General features: G+C 43.8%; 1 protein-coding gene across 2 annotated transcripts in view; it reads right to left on the bottom strand.

Annotated features, from left to right (window-relative positions):
- VPS13D (vacuolar protein sorting 13 homolog D) overlaps window positions 1-13,037 on the bottom strand; it is a 2,230,750-nt gene that overhangs the window by 1,413,167 nt on the left and 804,546 nt on the right. The window contains exon 30 of one of the 2 annotated variants that reach the window (XM_069240741.1): window positions 956-1,168. The exons of the other annotated variant lie outside the window; for it this stretch is intronic. Coding sequence (XP_069096842.1) covers window positions 956-1,168 — 213 coding nt within the window. The remainder of the gene's footprint in view (window positions 1-955; window positions 1,169-13,037) is intronic. 2 annotated transcript variants of the gene reach the window in all.

The raw sequence follows: 13,037 nt of genomic DNA, 5'->3' as shown, positions 1-13,037 counted from the left end.
TATTTGACACAGCCGTCAGTCAGACTTTTTACATCAACAGGACACAGCCGTCAGTCAGACTTTTTACATCAACAGGAAAAGCAGCGGCAACACCCCCTGTTAAGAGTTATCTGTTGGTTCAGTGCACAACTCTAAATTTGGCGGTCAAGGACCTTTGGTATGGTGGAGATAATGTCCTCCGCCACACAGATGGACTTACCTCCTCTGCCTGCAAAACTCTAAACCAGGCCCCATGACAGGATTCAATAGCAAACAGTACCCTTTACCGAAGTGGGGCTAGCCGGAGGCAGGCCTTATCGAAACATACTCTTGTGGGCAGTTAGCCTGCCCTTTGGATAAACTGAGCTAGCAGCAAAATCAATGCAACAGTGTTCAAAACTGAACACTCTACTAGGTAGACACCCAAACTATTTCTGCAAAAAGTGTACTCCCTAACTATGGCAGTGGGGTGAGCCTACAAGGAAGTGATTTGCATTTGGTAACAAACGCAGGTACATTAACTATTCATTAGGCTATGGTTTGTTTCCACATAGGTCCTGAGGAGCCTATCAGAGCAGAAAAATCACAGCACAGCAAGTATACTGTGCGGATAAAGTGTGTAAAATAAAAATAAAGTAATGCAAACAATTCTATCAAAGTCACTGTTCTGCTAGTGCATTATAACATGGCAGCATGAACAATGGATGAAAAACATAAATGATGCACCCCTCCTTACATACAAGCTACACCTCTTACACAAAGGATAGGTGTTACACACCTCCTTTCTATAAAAAGCACCAAATTTAATCAGATAGACAAATGTTGTCCGGGAGCCAAAAAGTATACCTTCTCGTCAAACATATTCTTCTTTTCGCCGCCACAAAAACAACTTAAAATTAAGATACGTCATGAATATTCAACTGAGTAAAGTAACATTTTTGTAAAAAAACAGAATCATCACCTCCGCTGTGCATACCTATAGTGCAGCTCAATCTGCAGGGAACCTGGATTGTTGCTGTTCTTCGAGGGCTGCAGGATACAGGTAAATACATTGAGTTTATGGTCTGCATCAGTCTTCTGCTGCGCAAATCGTGTGTCAAAAGCCATCAAGCAATGGGAAACCAGATTTACAGACTTAGTCTGATTTGAAAAGCTCTCAAATAGCAACTTGGACTTTTTGAAGTCGAACCTACAGGGTTAAAAGTAAACCAATCATTCTGATATAACTTCAGAAATAGTGCAGAAATATAACATCATATTAAAAAGCAGCATCCATAAATATTTTCCATAATCTTTCACTACACATTCTACTCTTTCAATTTCATAGGTGTAGAGTCTTTAGCATAAGCTCTGGAATATGTTGTTCCAAGTATACATCTAAGTAAGACCTCTCGACACAGACCAGCTGAAGGTAAATTGGTACTTCTACATGTGGGTTCTCTAATCTGTATAATAAGATGTTCTAAAATATTTGGTCCCAAGCTCTTTAAGATCCATGTACATGACACATACGAGGCACACCTCTTACATATTGCAAACAGCTTTCCACTCACTCAGCAATGCATCAATAACATTCAACAGCTACCAAATATAAAATTAGAGCCTGATAGATGATGTGGGGATATTTAGAATTGCCTCTAACTCACAAATGGTACCGCGTTCTATTAGGGATCAGAAGAAGTGTCAAACATTTTGTTTGAGATATTAGCCTAGCCTGATTACACCTAATGTATAGTGAGGTATAATAGTCAATGCAGAAGAGGATAACAGTTTAGGTAGTTTTAGTGAGTCGTTTCGTGAGGAGGAGGTGTTTATGTTTGTACGGGTCACTAAGCAAGTCAAAATAGGAACCACTGGTTTATGTGGCAAGAAGAAGGATAATACAAAGTAAAAAACTTCTTTTAGAGAATTAACACTGTTGGTGATTTTAGGAGGGTATGTGAAAGTTGGGGGATTTAAGTCCGGATTTGGTTTTGGCAAAGTTTGGTTTTATGACAATCAAGAGAGAATACTTGGAGCAAAATCGGCAATACAACCTCAATATCTACACTGTCATTTCTGGCCTCTTCTTTAGGTAATACGGTGTTATCTCTATATGGAATGGCACAGACGTCAAAGGAACAGACAGGTTATCATAACAGAGCTAGTTTTGCAACAACTTCTAACAGGGCTAGTTTTGTAGAGAATGTTAATGGGCCTGGAAGTCTCGACTAAGATTAGCTGGACTACACAAGACAGTAAACTGTTGCCAAAGGAGAATTCCTCCTCGGCTGCTATCTATCAAATAGGATTTGAGCTACATGAGCACTGGTCCTCTACTGCTCATTCTGTGCGCTTTGTATATTAAATAAATTGACAAAGTCAGAGGTATTAAATGAAAGATTTGTACAGCTACCTTGCCTTTTTGTATAATAAGTAATATGAAGTGTTTTTTGCTTTTTTAGGGTTTAGCGGGTGGTGGATGATTAAATGGTTATGGTGTAGGGGACAATAGGTGATCATTGTAGCTGCAAGTTATTGAGTAGAAGATAGTAAATGTGAGGTTGAAAGTTGTGTAGGTGTGGATATATGGTGGTGAAGGCTGACATATATCTGAGGATCAGGGAAGTGGGACAGGGAAGACGTGGCAGCTTTGGATCAAATGCTGAAATTACCACACAGCAGTAGCACTGAAGCTTGCAGTGCTAGGTAGGGGCAGATTTATAATGACTATCTGCATTGGAAGAAATCAGGTCTGCTGTATATATGCGTAAACAGATAATAGACATGAAATCCAAGCAATAAGCAAAAAGTCACTACTACATCTTAACTAAGAGGCAAAGAACAGAAACAAGCTACCTTTAGAGAGTTAATCATACTCTTATCTTCACTACCTTTGTGAAACACTGGTACATTTTCTTCAACATGTTTTCATTAAATACTAATTCAGATATTAGTTTCATTATTTTGAAGCTAATTTCTAGATTACAAACAAAGAAAGTGAAGTAAAGTAACAAAAAGTCATATTGGTTCTTCATTTAGTGGAGGAAACCTTGTGAGTAAAAGCATGTGTGTTGTTGGGTACGGAACAAACTACTATCCTGTTTGCCCTCTCCATCATGCAACAAACCAGAAAGAAACAAGATAAAAGGCTTAAGTGGGGAAACAGATATTCAAAAAGTGCAGGATGAACAGTGCAGTGCTTAATTTGAGTCAGTAGTTGCCAGTAGGGACTACTGGTACTCAATTTTGTGGACCAGCACTTATTTTTCCTCATCAGACGTTTCCTGAGTGCAAAAGAGAAAAAAACGCACAAAGCAGAAAAATGGAGGAAGAGAAAGTTAGAAAATCCAACACAATGGAAGAAAGCAAGAACCTGCAAGATTGCGATAAAAGGACACAGATTGTCTTCTACTAGATTAGAGAGGCATGAGATGGACTGAAGACTACACAGACTTTTAGTAGTGCTGGCTGCTGACTTCTTGCAGAGTTTGGGTACCTGCATTCTTTCTTTAACAAATTAAGCACTGGGACAGAGGACTGCAAAACCTGGGACAGAGGACTGCAAAACCTGGGACAGAGGACTGCAAAACCTGGGACATACTGATTCATTAACGTCAGGGGGTAGAATGGTGGGCTAAGGTCAGTATATGGTGCTTGAGAAACTGCTTACCATTTTGGATGCAATAACTAAGAAGGTGGTTACAGTATTTGGCAGATTGGAATAGGTTCGGTCCTGAGGAACAATCTTGGTGATCTACATCAAAAACTCAAGCCCAGCATTTGCTGCAAACCAGAAGCCCCAAAGCAAAGACTGTGGCCTATGGGAGGGCACTGTGAAGAAGAGGGGCTGGGGATACAGCCAACAGCTTAAGAATAGCTAGAACATGGGGAGGTGGGACTCCAAATCCTCCACACTGAGTTCCTCTCAGAGAAGGAGAATCTGGCAGTCATCACACAGTGCTGACCATGTTTGGCCACGAGGCAGTGCAAGTGAGGATAATGTGCTGACCACCAGCATGCAGGCAATTAATTACTATCCCCAGCAGGCAACAAATTATTGCATATTATGGAGAAACATATTGCTTTCTGAGGATTGTTTGAATAATCACTATACTGGAATACAAAGAACTATTCTGAAAGTCACAGTGTTGATAAAAGCCAAATTTGAACTATTATCTTGAACATTTATCTGAACCTGAGCGCCGCCTTTGATACAGTGGATCATAGTATTCTTCTCAGTCGGCTAGAAGAGATAGGTGTTACAGGCGCGGTATTAGGCTGGTTTGGTGAGTTCATAAACGCACAATCAGGCCAGGTACTGGATAGATCCTTCTACTCACAAAGTTTCAATAGTAGATGAGGTGTACGTCAGGGCTCCTCCCTTAGCCCTGCATTATTCAATGTATATGTATATGCAGCCTCTCGCTAAGGTTGTGGAGCCATTCGGTCTCTCTCTTTTAACCTACGCCGATGACACACAATTGGTGTTTTCATTGACCTCTAACCAAAATTCTTTAGATACTTCATTGGGTCCTGGCCTGTGTGCTATTTCCAACTGGATGTCAAAAAGTAAACAACCTTAATACAGACAAAACAGAGGTCATATTTTTGGGCCCTCAATTTTTGCTATTGCCATCCTCTTCTGCTCTGCCTTATTTGAGAGAGCTCCCAGTTCCAAAGGAATATATTAAGAGCCTTGGAATTTGGCTTGACCCATGGTTAGCCATGGACCAACAGGCAAAGAAAACCTCAGCCGTGTGCTTTGGCATATTCAGACTTTTGAGGAAGGTATTGAAAATTCTTCCATTCATGGCCAAGAGACTAATTATTCAGGCACTGATCAGTTCCCGATTGGACTATGGGAATGCCCTTTTTTAGGGTCCCCAAAGTAAGTTAAGAGGAAGCTTCAAGTGGTACAGAATACGGCCGCTAGATTGATCTTCAATATCCCCAAACATGAATCTGCTCAACCAGCTCTTCATACCTTGCATTGGCTCCCAGTTGAGCAGCGTATCAAATTCAAGGCCTTATGTTATATACATAGGTCCTTACATGATAAAGGTTCCCCACAATTGCGATCTATGGCCACGTTTAACAAACCCTCGAGAAACCTCAGGTCCTCATCAGCAGCCTTAGCAGCAGTCCCGCCTATAAAAAAAGGCCAGATGGGGTGGTAGGTCCCTGTCGTTTCTAGGGACAAGGATCTTGGAATTCTCTGCCTCTACCTCTTCGTCTCACTAACCAGGAACTAGGTCTTAGGTGGCTACTGAAAACATGGCAATACTGACTTCCCTCAGTTTCTGCCGTCAGATTCCTTTGAAGCACTGGGAGGCCTCCGGGTAGCTATGCGCTATACAAATTGATTTAACATAACATAACATAACTCCGCAACCCCAGTGCTGCTGATTTACATTAAGGATTACCTTATGACAAAAAAGCAATGGTTCTTAAATTGGACTGTATCTCATAACTATGCCATGTACAAGGTATTAGATTTCTAATATGTATATACAAATTAAAAATAAGGTGAACAAGATGTCAACAATGTTGGTTATTTTGCAGTTCTACAGAAGTCAAGTAAAATCTATACTCATCTTTCACAAAAGAGTACACAGTGATGAATCTAGAGGTACCAAAATCAAACTTTATTGCGTGATTACTTAAAATCTTTGCAAAGCGAACACATACTGTACCAAGTTACAAACATCAGCTAAAAATACAAATAGTGCGCCACTATTTAGACAATAATCACGCTTCTTAGTTTGTGAAGTTGTTAAAATTAAGGCCTAATAATGTTAAAATAAGAGGTGCAGCAGTAGATGTCAGGGCTTGGTATATTCCTTGCGTCATACTTAAAAATAAAATATTAGTTTAGAACAGTTAAACAGTTTAAAATTAAATCAGTTTGACGTGCACTTTTCATTTAATTTTTCTTGCAGCTGTGAAACGTATTTCCTAGATTTGCCCAGCTCTATTGGCTCTTTTAGAGTGAATACCAAAGTTCTAGCCTCCGAGCAGGATCTTGTACCGTAGCGGAGCAAGAGAGGACTTAGTAAAGTGTGTTGTGCATTCAACAGTGCCAAGCAGCAGCATAATAAATGGATAAATGTTTCTGTTTTGTAGCCACAAAGTCTGCAACAGCTTAAACTGGTAAGGGCGCGCCAGTTTGGGTTCAGTTCCTTTATTTTTAGGCCAAGCAGTCTGGCGAAGGCAATTTTTGTCACGGCGGCCTTCCTGATTGTGCAAGCTACATAGGGCTAGGGTGCCAGATGCTGTGTATCACTCTTACAAAATGCCACCATCGCTCTTTGTACTTCTATGTTATTCAGTTTACCCAGATCACATGCTCAGGAAAGGATTTTTGTCTGTCTGTTCAGGATGGATATTTGTGACTATGCTAGTTTTGTCAGCACAGCTTGATCAATTTGTAGGCCTGTTAATGCTGTGGTTAAGTATTGTGACCATGGGTTTGACTTTGTTTCATAGACGTCGCGAATAATTGATTTTAGAGTATTAGTAGGTGCCACAATTAATCTGTGGTAGTACTTCAAGAAAGCCCCTATATGTGCCCAGTTTTGAACTTCCAGCCCAAATTCTAATCTTATCAGGTTACTCCTTAGATACTAAGGGAGTTTGAATATTCTTTTATAGATTTTCACTTGAAGTTTTTCTATCAGTGCAGAAAGGTGACCTGGGAAAGCTTCATTGCCATAATTTAATGCTGATAAGAAAGAAGTATTCAGTACTTGAAGGATTGGTCTGGTGGTCGGGCTTTCCGTGGTTTTGTTTAGCTGGCAGAGTCTAGTTAATATTAAATCAGCTTTTGCCTTCAAGTGATGAAGATGGGCTTTGGGCTTTCCATTGGAAGATAGCCAGACTTCCAAATAGTTGTAGGTGTCAATGCTGCAGCTGTTTAGTTGCCCCATTTTCCAGTTGAGGTGCTGGTGTTTCTGCAGCCCACCAAAGATTATTACTTTAGTTTTTGAGGGATTTGCCGTCATTTTATTTGCGATCTGTGAGTGCTTTTTGTAGGCCGGTTTTTGAGTGGTCCAGCAAGACAATGTAATCTGCATATTGCAGGAGGGTGAGTCTGAGGTTCCCAATTTTTGGTGGTATCAGGTTTGCATGTTTTAGTGCTTGTGACATGTCTGCTGTGTAGAGATTAAATAGAAGAGGCGCAAGCACACAACCTTGCTTTAGCCCGCTGGTGGTGGTGATCTTCTTACTAATGGCAGAGTTTGATAGCTTAATTCAAGTTGATGAGTAAAGTAAAATCATTGCCCTTAGTAGTTTACTTGGAACTCCCCAGTTTTGGAGCTTTCTCCAAAGCCGGTTCCGGTCCACATCATCAAATTCTGCAGAATAACCTACAAAGCACGCAAATAATGGAGGAGTCTTTTTGGTAGCTGCTTTGTGTATCAGAAATGAGCAAGCCACTACGTTATCTATCGTTGCAGATTTCACCCTAAAGCTGGTTTGGCAGAGAGGGATTACCCCAGTGTCCTCTACCCAGTTTTGTAGTTCATCCAAGAGGACTGAGGCAAAGCCTTTTGCTTTGATGTCTAATAGGGCGATAAGGCGATAGTTGGCAGGGTCGTGTCTGTCCCCCTTTTTTAAACAAATTGGCTTCAGTATGGAGCCTCTCCAGGCTGGGGGTATTTCCTCTGATTCCAGACACAAACAGTAGATCACCGACAAAACCAGGGACCAGAGCTCTTTGTTTTCCTTGAAGATTTGTGCAGGGATACCATTTGGACCAGGGGCCACTGATGATCTCATATTTTGAAAGATGTTGGAGACTTCCCTTGGTGCAGGTGCAAAGTCCTGTGCCATCAGGGTATCATATGTGGCTGGTTTAAGGAGTTAGTGGTCGGAAATTGGTGAGTTAACTGTGTACAAATTCTTGCCATGTTTTATCCATTCTGTTTTGTTTATTCCGTTAATTCGAGGATTGCTCTGTCCCAACTTGTTTTTAATGTACCTCCATAAATCAGCTTGGTTGTGCTTTCTCATCAAGGAGTAGATATGGACAGCCTCCTTTTCACATGTTTGTGTTTTAACAGCCGGATCAGCTGTTTAATATGTTCCCGTAGTTTTATGGTTAGCGCAATTTTCTCGACAGCATTCTTAGTTTTGTTGCGTTGTGCTCTCAGTCTACCAAGTCTCCGTTTGCTTTCCATTATGGGCGGTTGGGGGAGAATTTTACTAAGGCTCTGTTGTGGGGTGTGTGATGATCCTGCATGTTGCAAGAGATTGTTGGTGATGTCCGACCAGTTAACCTGAAGTGTATCACCAGCCATTGACAGCATTGTGGGGCCATTTAGTTTCAGCCACGAGCTGTATAGCCGGGCTGCCACTGTACCCCATTTTATCCACCTGATTAGTCGTAATTCTTCCTCTCCTCGTGAAGTTCCTACTAGCTTTTGTGTTTCCATGCGTTTTAGATCCATTTTGATGTTTGCTATGAGTGGGAGATGATCAGTGGCATTTACTTGTAGGATTTCAAAAGAGACCAGGCGATTAATGATTTCCTCTGAGGTAAAAATAATAGTCCAAAGTGCTTTTACCCTGAAAGGTTTTTGGGAATGACTGTGTGAAAACTTGTATTTTTTGAGTGCTGAAAGGAGACAAGACTATGGCGGTCATTCTGACCCTGGCAGTCATAGACCGCCAGGGCGGAGGACCGCAGGAGCACCGCCGACAGGCCGGCGGTGCTCCAATGGGGATTCCGACCGCGGCGGTAGAGCCGCGGTCGGACCGGCAACACTGGCGGTCTCCCGCCAGTGTCCCGCCGCCCCATTGAATCCTCCAAGGCGGCGCAGCTTGCTGTGCCGCCGAGGGGATTCCGACCCCGCCTACCGCCATCCAGATCCCGGCGGTCCGACCGCCGGGAACCGGATGGCGGTAGGGGGGGGTCGCGGGGCCCCTGGGGGCCCCTGCAGTGCCCATGCCACTGGCATGGGCACTGCAGGGGCCCCCGTAAGAGGGCCCCTACAAGTATTTCACTGTCTGCTGCGCAGACAGTGAAATACGCGACGGGTGCAACTGCACCCGTCGCACAGCTTTCACTCCGCCGGCTCGATTCCGAGCCGGCTTCATCGTGGAAGCCTCTTTCCCGCTGGGCTGGCGGGCGGCCTGAAGGCGGCCGCCCGCCAGCCCAGCGGGAATGTCAGAATTACCGCCGCGGTCTTTCGACCGCGGAACTGTAACCTGACGGCGGGACTTTGGCGGGCGGCCTCCGCCGCCCGCCAAGGTCAGAATGAGGGCCTATGTTTACTGAAGAAATTGTGGCAATATTGAGAAGCCCTACATGCTGGTTGTTCGGTAGCTGGCCTCTCTCACAGGGACCTAAGGTTAAAGTCTCCGCAGATTAAAACGTTGTACCTAGTGTGATCACAGAGTATTCCGTCCAAAATATCTACTAAGTTGGCCATATTTTCTGCTCTGTCATAACCAAATTTATTAAAATAAAGATTAACTATTAAATTTTTTGACTTTTGATGTTTTAGCGTTGAAGTTTCTAGCCTAAATATATGTAACATTTCATTTCTTGTGGGAACCACTCGGACAGTGAAGTCAAGATTGACATTTAGATATATTGAGAGGCCGCCAGACGGTCTGCCGAATATATTTTTCTTTGTTGCTACTTTTTGTATTTCTTGAAAGCCCAAGATTGTCAATGGCAAGATTAGCCATGTTTCTTGTATGAATATTATATCAGCTTTTTTTTTAAGAGCAGTTGTGCCTGGTCATTTTTTATAAGTCTTGTCAGGCCTGCCACACTCCATGAGACAAGTGTCAGATGGCACAGCAGCTTATCTATGGTGCTTTTGTTGTTAGGTATATTGCTGGCTGATGAATGAGGGGCTTCGGTTGGTGTTGGTTTCAGTTCCACGGGCTTGGAGTACTTTTCTAATGCTGCTCATTGGAGTCGAATAGTTGTGAAGTATGGAGAAATTAGTGTGCTGCCCTGCTACATGGGAGTGGCCTGTACCTTTTAGGATACTGTTGGATTTTTTGCTGCTGTGGCTCACTGGGTTCTTTTTTAAGCGGGATGGGGTATTTGGTCTGGTCAGGCGTTACTACTTTTATGCCCCATTCCTCAAGGACCGGCTTGTTTGCCAGTATCTGATCAGCCAATGTCGGGGGCTTAGAGTTATTATAGTGGATTCTCGGTAATTGTTGTGTTCAGGTAGTAGCTTAAACGCCACCTTTAAAATATTATCAGAGTTGATAGTAAACTTTTCTGGTAATGCCTTAAATAACCTCAGTAGATTTGGCTGGTTCAGAATATCGTGGCTCCCTTCTGAGCAGGTGTGGGGTGTGAGAATTAATTCAGCAGAGAGCGCACTGTTCCTTTGAGCGTTTGTCCCTTGGATCCCTCCTTCTGTAGCTTTTAATTCTACAGGAGTATTTCCTCTCGTCCTAGATTGTGCTAAGTTATTGGAGCTTTGCGCTTCGGGTTTATGTAGTGAATACACAATGTTTAAGGAGGCAGGCAGAGGAGAGTGAACATTTCTGAGATAAAGTGTGGATCCAGTTGAAAGTAACTGGTCGTCCTTCTCCGATATTTTTGTACTCGGTCTGCTGTTCTTATGATTACAGTTCCATTGTGGTGTCGGTATGGGCTGATTACCCGCCGTCTGTCTATCATCATCGTGCTTCTGATTTTTTTGGTCAATCTGCGTGCCCTTGAAAATGGGGTATATGTGAAGATCGCCTGGTGGTGCTGCCCTAATTTTCATATTTTGTTGTGCCTGTAGTGAGGCCTTATTTGTTTTGAGCTTTGGCTTTTTTTAATCTCTTTTTTGCCTTCTTCAATAGCAGGCTCGTCCAGTGTGGCGTTCTACTGTTCCAATCATCAGATATGTCTACATTTCTGCATATCTCTGCTTCAGTTTCGCTTTGGGGAAGTACAAGAGATTTTTGGAGGGTGAGGGTCTCATCTGTTTGTGAATTTTTCCTTGCGACTGGGAAATGGGGCTGGTTAAGAGGATTGTCCTGCTGGGTTGCCAAGGCCGGGGGTGAGGTGGTAGTTTGGGAAGTATGTACCTCTTCAGTTGATGCTTCAGTTCGTGCTTTCATTAGAGCCTGGCCTGAGGAAATAGCTTGTGCTGTGTCTAGCGTTAATGGCCTGGCTGTACCGGTGCTTGCTAGGGCTGTTTTCCATTCAAGAACCATTGAGGACAGAACTTCTGGTAGAGATGACAATTTGTCCACAATCGCCATGCAAGCACATGTGCTTGTAGATGAAGTGTTGCCCTGTGTTGCGGAGTCGATGTTTAACCCTCTTTGTTCTAAGGTTATGAATTTCGATTCCAGTTTATTAATAGATTTGGCTAATGCATATATAAGGTCTAGTTGCATTTCAAGCTTATCCGATTGCCAGGTGAGCGTGTTTATTGTGGTTGTCAGAGTGATGTTGATTGATGCCAGCAGACTTGATTGGTCTGTGTCCATTCGAAGTTCCAAGATGCTTATCTTTCCTGGGTGCTTGGTAGATCCATCTGGCTCGGGGTGTAGGGTGAGCAGAGTTGGTAGTTGTAAGAATCTATGAGTCTCTTTTAGTTGCTGAACCTCAGCCTGCCATCTCGCTCGATAGTTGGTTTGTGCTTGGAGTCAGATTGTCCCGTCTGTCCTGGCCTGGGGCGCAAGTAGGCTTTCCTAGTTGGCAGGTATGGTTGAGCGCCACAGGACGCTGGGGTGCAAATGCTGTATTCCTGCGTTTGTCGAGCTGGCTGTAGGGTTGCCTCGTTCGGGATCCTGGACAAGGTGGCCATACTGCATCCATGGTCGAATTGATACTCATGCCATAGATAATCATTTATTACCAGAGGTGTGTTATCTATAGTACTGTTGGACGATATTACGATGATTGCGTCATCCTTCAGCTGGACCTACCCATTGTATTTTGGAACTTGGGGTTCCTTTGTGCACTGTTCAAGCCCTATCTTGGCACAGGAGTTGCTTTTGCATGGAGGATAGCCTTCGGCTAAAGTGAGTTTTTTTTGGAGCCCAGCTGAAAAAATCTAGAACTGATCTTTGAGCTAGTCTGCACTGTTTTGTTGTTATTACCTTGGTGTTGTTCCGAATCAGGTGGTTTCCTTTGTTGAATATTGGTTTTGCGCCTTTATGCTTTGATGATGATTAAACAGTTTGTTTTTGCGTAGGTTCTGGTCTGCCGGCAACTGCAGCCCTGCTGCCCTGGGCCTCCATAGCTGTGTACTGATTGAGCATGAGATGCCAGACGTCGTCTCCCTGAGCTTCCTTCTGGGGGTTTTTACATTCTCTTGTGTGGCATCAGGTTGAAAGTAGAGTTGGAAATATATCTTGCCATTGAAAACCTTGCTTTCAGATCGGTGGAAGGATAACAGGTTTGATATTTTCCAGGTGAATAGTGGCAGGTGCGGCACTTTAGGTTGGTATGAGAGCCCTCCTGGGCTCATCCTAGTGCCCCTGGGTTTGCCCCTAGTTTTGTGCAAGGTGAACAAGGGGGGCACAGTGGACATTGGTCAGCTGTTATGTTAGTTTGGGGCTGAGATTTGAGATTTTGAGATTTGAATTGGGGAGCTAAGTGGCAGTTGAGGTGAAATTGAGGAAATGTTCTCCAAAAGTCTTGCTTGGCCGTTATGATTAGATACGGCTGGTTTTACTGCTAGATATCCAACTATCTAGCGGAGTGTTGAACACCCTAGGGTGAGTCACGGAGAGTCCGGGGTCCAGAGGGCTAGAAAAGACTGACTAGGTGGCTGGCAAGGTGGGGATAGAACAGGTGGGCGCTCTGCTGTCGTGGAGGTTGAGGATGAGTGGGGTTGGGAGTGAGGCTTACCAGCCCCTCAGCAAGCTGCACCCAGCACTAGCCGGGCCGCCTCCGCTGGGTTCTGGGGGCGCAAGCTTATCCAAGGCTGACTACAGCCTCAGCGCTCCACAAACCGCTCCCCCTATGCTGCCCAAGGCACCCCAGCCTCACGCTCACCTTGCCTCACTTTACCTCTGCTTCACTCTGTCTCTTAGTAGTCTGGTGCTCCTCTGCTCCACCTTTCCTCCAGCTGCCCTCAAACAAGGTGTAGGGGGCC

The sequence above is a fragment of the Pleurodeles waltl genome, chromosome 6 (genome assembly GCF_031143425.1).
Source record: "Pleurodeles waltl isolate 20211129_DDA chromosome 6, aPleWal1.hap1.20221129, whole genome shotgun sequence".
In the NCBI taxonomy this organism is placed as follows: domain Eukaryota; kingdom Metazoa; phylum Chordata; class Amphibia; order Caudata; family Salamandridae; genus Pleurodeles; species Pleurodeles waltl.
Note: the sequence above shows the minus strand (reverse complement) of the source record. Positions and strands in the feature narration are given on the sequence as shown.